Source organism: Bison bison, unplaced genomic scaffold (assembly GCF_000754665.1).
Source record: "Bison bison bison isolate TAMUID 2011002044 unplaced genomic scaffold, Bison_UMD1.0 scf7180017864508, whole genome shotgun sequence".
In the NCBI taxonomy this organism is placed as follows: domain Eukaryota; kingdom Metazoa; phylum Chordata; class Mammalia; order Artiodactyla; family Bovidae; genus Bison; species Bison bison.
In genome coordinates, this window is record NW_011495064.1 from 4,571,179 (window position 1) to 4,579,237 (window position 8,059).

Here is an 8,059-nt window from a genome sequence, read left to right on the forward strand (position 1 = left end):
GTACTGATGATCCTATTTGCAGGGCAGCAATGGAGATGCAGACAGAGAACAGATCTGTGGACACAGTTGGGGAAGGGGAGGTGGGACGGATTGAGAGAACAGCATGGAAACGTACATTACCATACGTAAAACAGCAAGTGAGAATTTGCTGTATGACTCAGGAAACTCAAGCCAGTGCTCTGTGACAATCTAGCGGGGTGGGATAGAGTGGGAGGGGTTTTCAGAAGGGAGGGGACATAGGTATACCTGTGGCTGAGTCATGCTGATGTATGGCAGAAACCGACACAATATTGTAAAGCAGTTATCCTCCAATTTAAAAAATAAAAATAACACACCAAAGGAATCAAGTAGGAAGACTTTTCTGCTTCACCTCTTTTAAATATCATATTCATTTTCTATTGCTGCATTAAATCACGGCAAATTTAAAAGCTTAACACAATACCCATCTATTATCTCACAGGTCTGTAGGCCAGAAGTCCAGGCAGACAGGACTGTGCTCTCTGCTCAAGGTCTCAGAAGGCTGGAATCCAGGTGCTGGTGGGGACCAGGCTCTTGGCTGCTGAAGCAGAGTCCATCTGCAGACTCCTTCAGATTGCTGGTTGAGTTCAGTTCCTGCGGCTGCAGGACTGCAGTTTCCATTCCCTTGGCTGCCGGCTAGGGCCTCTCAGCTCCTTTAGAGGCATTTCTCCTCATGTGGCTGCCCCCATCTGAAACCAGCCATGGTGTTTCAAGTCCTCCTGCTTTGAATCTCTGACTTCTGCTGACAGCCTGAGAAAACTCAGGGCCCACATGATTTGGCTAGCTGTTCCCAGATAATCTCCCTTTTGCTGTACAACATAATTACGGGTCATAATCACAGGTTTCACATACACTCAAAATCTAAAGTCACTGGGGGTCATCCACAGAAGTCTGGCTGCTACAAATACACACTGCTATCAATTAGAGCAATCTTTCCAAACATGCTGTTTGCATATAATCACACTTGGCTCCAGGGACAGCACTGTTAGCAGACAATGTTTTCATTACCAGAATACATTTAAGAGAAGACTTCACAGCACTGCTGACGTTTTTCCTAATTATTTACTGATGCAGTTGTTGATCTAAAAAAGCTATAAAAGATATCTCCAACAGTTGAATTAACCTATACATACATGTCTAGAGCCTGCGTGCTAAATAAGCCACGTGCATTCGTGTTTTCCAAAGCTTGTCAATCACAAGCTTTGGAACCTCAACTTAAAGTTGTAGATCTTAACTGGACTCCAATAGCAGAGACAGTGAATGCCGTAAAGAACGCATGAGACTGAGAGCAAGGAATTTAGAACTGGATGTCAGGAACCTGGAAATAGGTCCTCAACTTTCTCTTCTCCCTGCAAATACTCATCATCATTTACACTATGACATATTCTGCATGTCTGCTTTTAGCTTCATGATTGCAACTCATTATTCTGAATTCTAAAATGTTAATATTAGCACTCTTGACACAGTGCTGTCCTACAGAATTTTCTGGGATGATGGAGATGTTCTACATCTGTGCTGTTCGATCCAGTGGCCACTAGCCATAGGGAGGGCCAGTGTGACTACAGAGCTGAATGTTTTATTAATTTAAGTAGCTGCCCGGTTGTCCAGTGGCTACTGTAGAGGACAGCAGGGCTCCAGAGACAGCATGCCATAGACACACAGAAAAGTAAAATTAGTCCCACCGCTTGACACACTTTTCCCCACTCACTCTTTGGGCAAAAGTGGTTCAGCATCCATTCAAGGTCAAGCATTTACTTTCTCTCTGTTCCAAGTTCCCTAATCTTCTGTCCCAATACTTCAGTCCCTAACCTGATTCTTAAGGGCAACCACCAGAATTGCCTGTTCTTGGCAAGCTTCTAATTGTCTAGTGGAAACCAGGGGAGGAGCGCTCAGCAGAGAAGAGGCTCCATGGACACCTGTACAACAGGGGATGGACAGGAAGCATGACGTACACGCTTGCCCATGGGAGCTTGACATTTGGTCAGAGTGAGTACATGTCTGTGCACACACACACCCCACAAACAGAAACTAGACAGTTGAGACCGTGTGTGTGCGCGCACGTGCAAGTGTGTGGCAAGGACAGCAGCTGAAGACAGTTCAGGAAAAGGAAGAGGAGTGTGGGCTGGAAGAGCTGGTCCCTTCCTGCAGACCCTGCCTGGGTACCTGCCGTGTGTCAGGCAGTGTTCTGGGCTCAATGAGGTGCTGGTAACAAATTCACAGGAAGGAAGGGGTGCACAAGGGAGTCCTTGAAAGACAAGATGTGGCTAAAACTCTTCTTAGGAACAGGAGGGATGAGCTAATAAGTTTTCACCCTCAGCTCTGCAGAGCTGCCTGGATAAGGCTCAGTCTCAAGACATGCACCCTGACAAAGGGCCAGGAGCTGCAGTTACTGCCACTCCTCGGACTCTCAGAGCATGGCCTTTCTTCCTCAGGTCACAGTCGGCTACTCGGGAAGCAGAGAAACAAGGGGGTTCTAAACCCACCCCCAGATTTTTACCTCCTGCCACTTGGTTGTTAGAGCAGCAATTTAGTATGTGAAGCTGGTTCCAATATTTTATAATGAGAAGCTATGCTTTTCCAGTGAAATTTCCCTGCCAGGCACTGGGCCAAGGAGAGTTGGGAAGAAAAGGTAAATTAAAGAAAATACGAAGTAAATTTTAAAAACCTTGAGGAAAATGTTTAACTAGACTTTGACATAAAAATAATCATTGTTGGCAACGTGTAACTTTTAAATCAAGAACCATTCAAGTAATGGAAAAAATTGTACCCTATCTGTGTTTTCCATCCTTTTTCACTGCATGACCCTGTACAGAAAATAAGGCTGTTTGAAAGCTATTTGTTCAGCCTGCTGGGTATGGGTGACACTTCTCCAAGCTAAACGCAACCAGCTAGAACCTCCAGTGCCCAAGGCCTCAGCCATGGGCTATTTGGAAAGCCCAGAGGGTTTAAGCTCTGCACACCTGTAGCTGTCTGCAACCCACCTGAGGACACCACAGTGGCTGGGAACTGATGTTGATAATTCATAATTTTGTAAAAGACTTCAGTTAAGATCACTGACTGCTAAGGCTGATAATATTTTTGTCTACAGTGACATCATGTGGAATTGCAAGTTTAAGAGTAATAAATACTCTCTGGATGTGAATTTAGTTACAGTTCATACTGCAACAGAATAAATTATTTTGAAAAACATACACCTGTTACAATACCTTTCACCAAAAACCCACCATTACATTTTTCTTTAAAATTAAACCAATTGTGACTCGTACAACAGCATTACCTAGAAAACATTTTGTCAGAACTCAGAATGAGTGCAGATATAAAAGCCTCAAGAGAAAATGCATCTAATTCGTGGATTTTAGACAAAGATTAATACAGAAAGAAGAGTTTGTCATTTTACATATCAGAGGAAATGTAATGACTTCAGTTTATGGTAATTTGGGTTGAAATGCATCACCCTTGCACATTAAAATTTATCAGACTGATTTTTTGTGGCTATACACCATACATAGTATAGTAAAATAACCCTCAAGAAGGACATTGGTCTTTAAAATCCTGGCTTTAAGGAATGACAAACGGCTTTGAAAATATTTTGCTCAGAATCATTGTGATTATAAAAGTACTTCAGTTAGGAAATCAATCTAGAATCATTCTTAAATGGCAGTGCATTTGAAAAATGGCATTAACTTGTAATGTTTGCATTTCCAAAGAAAAATATAGAAAGAACTTAAAAAAGCAAGGTAACTGGTTTTCAAAAAAAGTATTGATTCAAAAATTTACTGCACAAAAATATGTACTTCTTAAGTATTTCTAATAAATTAACTCCATAACGTTTTATGTATATTTATATATTTATATATATATAATCCCTGATCATCTATAAAAGAGGGTCTATAATACTAAAATAAATGAACTTCAAAAGTACCCCCTTCATAAAATGTATTTAACATTAATTTTTCTCAAATTTAATGAATGTAACAATATGTACAACTCTTATGTATTAGTATAATACCAAAATAGTACAAGTCATATTAACAGGCTGTCATAACTGTAAAACGTTTGAGTTGAGTTAAAACTGGAGGACAGCTTAGATTCAAATGAATACAATTATCCGTGGGAGATTCATTTTCCAAGTGGAAATATGACAATCATTTTATCTACAGTAGATTTCGCGAGAGGTAGAATTCAAGTTACCAAAAAAAGGTACGTGCTCAGCTGTCTTTAATCAACAAATTCACAGGGAAAAAATGTGTTGGTTTCTTAGTAGAGATGGTCAGTTTGTGACTTTTTTAATATGGATCTGAAATACAAGATAGTGAACAGCATGATATGGCAATCAATTTTCAATTCGAAAAAGATCTTAAGTATGAAATCCAAATGTTGTAAAAAAATGTAGAATCTAATCTGTTCCACTGATTTAATGTATTGTCTTACCTCATTAAGAATGGCCCAAACAGCAGAATTCTGAATAACTGAAAGTCGGAAGGCCGAAATGGGGTTTAGGCTGGGATCCACCATCCCTTCCGCAACACCGTTTTCAAATTTCCCTGCAAAGGAAAAATCAACACTCGCTGGGGTAAGACTGAAACAAGCACGCATAAACTATCACTAACTCAAAGCGGGGAAGGAAAACACCAAAAAAGTATTTCCAGTAGAGGTTTTTACACAAAGGATGGGCGAATTTGTTTTCTTCCTACTACCTTAATTCCAGGTTTAAATTTTTCACAAAGTAGTACATGCTTTAAAACATGAGCAGCAACCTGTTTAACAGGCAGAGCAATACATTTTATTGCACATTTTTAAAAAGTAAATATATTTATTCTGACATCAACTAACACAAGTTTTTAGTAAAATATGACTTACAAGCCTTACAAAACATACTCCTTTCCATCTCTCATTCTACTTTGAGGATTGAGTCAACAGTAACAAATTTCACTGCTTAATTAGACACACAGACACGATGGTTGGCCTTGAGTGATTTCCAAGGTCAAATCTAGGAGGAATTAAGATATGATACATCCTCAAGGCAGGTCTAATATAAAACTCCATTATAAATGACAAGCTCATAAAGCTTTCATGTAAGGATAAGGACCAAGACCTAGAAAAGATAATAAGCTCTCTACTCTACTTTTCTTGCCGTGAGGAAACTGCAAGGAAACAAAACAAAAACACTGTTGAAAAAGTGTCAGAAAAATGGTTGTTCTGAATCACACTGCTCTAAGCCAGAGATTGGCAAACTTCCTAAAAATAGCAGATAGTAAATATTTTAGGCTTTGTGGGTCAAGAGAGCATTTGGGAATATCACACAGGTACTCGTATAGGAAAAGAGAAAAACTAATTTCCATAAAATTTTTATTGATGAAATTCAAAATTTCAACTTAGACTCTCCTCCCCTCCAAACTGCCACATAACATATGAGATTTTGATATATCTTGAAGGTTTCCTTTCACACAGCCTAGATAAGATACTGCCAAATAATGTTACTAATCCATAAGCACAAGATTTAATGGAGCATATCCATGACTTGGAAGGTATCTGCCGTCAAATTCTATTAAGAATCTTTTCTTCAAAAGATATATCTACCTTATCATAACATTACAGATGAATCACGTCCAATCGAAGGTTATGTGCAACCTCCTCAATTAGCTTGATATTTCCTGTAGTTTGGTGTCACCAAAGTGACTTGAATGCAATATAAGTTTTGCACATAAGAACTGTTTTATTTTAATAATTTTAGGTTGAATTCACTAAGAAACATTATCAGGTCTGAAGCAAAAACTATTTTCAAAAAGATAACAGTAGTCGAAGGCACTCAAAAACTTTCTCACTTGGAAAATTTTCAATTCTTATTCCAGAGCTTAAAAATAAATAAATAAAATTTTATCACTGCTAAGCCCCAGAACTGCTGTTTGGTAGGGCAAGTCAGAATATTCAGGTCTTATTTCTGACAAAAATTCACAGAACTGATGTTGATGAAGTCAACGAGAGTGAATAAAATTCACTGGCAATACTACTAGTTCAATAAATTAATCATACACGACAGATTCAAGCACTCTGTAAAGCGTCTATTGACGCATAATAAGGTAACCATAGGCTTGGAATACCTTGCTGCTGCTGCTGCTAAGTCGCTTCAGTCGTGTCCGACTCTGTGCGACCCCACAGACGGCCTCCTACCAGGCTCCTCTGTCCCTGGAATTCTCCAGGCAAGAACACTGGAATGCCTTATGGCTTTTTAAAACTTTTTATTTTACATTGGAGTATAGCTGATTAGCCATGCTGTGATGGTTTCAGGTGCACAGCAGAACAACTCAGCCATAGACAGACACGTATCCATTCTCTCCCAAACTCCCCTCCCATCCAGGTTGCCGCGTAACACTGAGCAGAGTTCCATATGCGGTACACTGGGTCCTTGTTGGTTATCCACTTTAAATACAGCAGTAAACGACAAGCTTTGTAACTGTCCATCAAACCCTTCTCCTGCACAAGTATTTTCACCACCATTCACTGTAACATATCCTAGCAGACTCCACTTCAGATGTACAAATTCTGTGTCTTCTCAACTTGTTTGAAAACACTCTTGCCTGCACTTGTTCTCTACAGACTATGCACAGAGGCCAGTTGTTCAGTCGCTTCAAACCTGGCATTGACTCCAAATAACAAGGCCGCGGTTGTTAACAGATGAGGCAGTAGTATCTGTCAACTCAAGCCAAAAAAAACTACTCAAATAATTTGCTTGCCTTTTGATTACTGACATTGCTCTCAAGGTCCCCAACTCCTCAATCAAAAGTTATTACTGAAAGTCTAATGGTCTGAAATAAGATTTTTCTCTGTACACGGATCTCTGGCTGTTACAGCTAAACACTGGTGAATGGTTTTCTTGCTTGCTAACTTTGGTTACAGCCTCATTAGAATCTTTTATTTTTGTGAAGAAACTCTCAGTGATATGTTAAATTTTCTAGTTTTTCTGACCATTGCTTTCCTGTGAGCTGGGGATACTGTTGTGAGTGGTTAGTTTGGTAACATATTCTTCAGTACAGTTCCTTTACACAGTCAACACGATGACCTGCCATCTAACTTTGTAAAAAGAACCCAGATTCCACTGTGTTAAAAAGCACAGCATTCCAAGTCCACTCTCTTCTTGTTTTTACCTGAAGGGTAATCACTGGTAATTTTCTTTGAAATGCCACAATAGACTGATGTGTGTGGCACATCCGCACCGCCAAACTGTAACGCATCAGTGCTACTGGTGATACACTGAGCAGCAATTCAAAGCGACGGGAGCACCATCTCCATCTCTTGGCAACTGCTCGCTTATCTCTGCTGTTGCAGCAGAAAGACACTCACAGACAACCCAGAAACAAACGAGCACGGCCACGTTCTAAACAAACTATTCACGGGCACGGAAATGGGGATATTTTCTAATTTTTACATATCATGACATAGAAGGCAATGGCACCCCACTCCAGTACTTTTGCTTGGAGAATCCCACGGACGGAGGAGCCTGGTAGGCTGCAGTCCGTGGGGTCACTAGAGTCGGACAGGACTGAGCGACTTCACTTTCACTTTCCGCTTTCATGCACTGGAGAAGGAAACGGCAACCCACTCCAGTGTTCTTGCCTGGAGAATCCCAGGGATGGGGGAGCCTGGTGGGCTGCCGTCTGTGGGGTCACACAGAGTCGGACACGACTGAAGAGACTTAGCAGCAGCAGCAGTACTATTTTTATTTTTTTCAACCACTTAACAATGAAAATAATGAAAAAAGTTTCAACATTCTTTGCTCACAGGCCATTCAAACAAGCAGCTAACCCTTGTGCTGTTACATGATGTATCAATTCTAAAGTCTTAAAACATAATCAGATCAGATCAGATCAGTCGCTCAGTCGTGTCCGACTCTTTGCGACCCCATGAATCGCAGCACACCAGGCCTCCCTGTCCATCACCAACTCCCGGAGTTCACCCAGACTCACGTCCATTGAGTCAGTGATGCCATCCAGCCATCTCATCCTCTGTCGTCCCCTTCTCCTCCTGCCCCCAATCCCTCCCA

The 8,059-nt window shown here is 40.7% G+C and overlaps 1 protein-coding gene across 1 annotated transcript in view; it reads right to left on the reverse strand.

Annotated features, from left to right (window-relative positions):
- Positions 1-348: 348 nt before the first annotated feature.
- The window catches only part of MGAT4A (mannosyl (alpha-1,3-)-glycoprotein beta-1,4-N-acetylglucosaminyltransferase, isozyme A), a 121,503-nt gene continuing 113,792 nt past the window's right edge, over positions 349-8,059 (reverse strand). Inside the window, exons 14-15 of the mRNA XM_010829619.1 lie at positions 4,450-4,562; positions 349-4,315 (exon numbers count right to left, since the gene is read on the reverse strand). Coding sequence (XP_010827921.1) covers positions 4,289-4,315; positions 4,450-4,562 — 140 coding nt within the window. The 3' untranslated portion in view covers positions 349-4,288. The remainder of the gene's footprint in view (positions 4,316-4,449; positions 4,563-8,059) is intronic.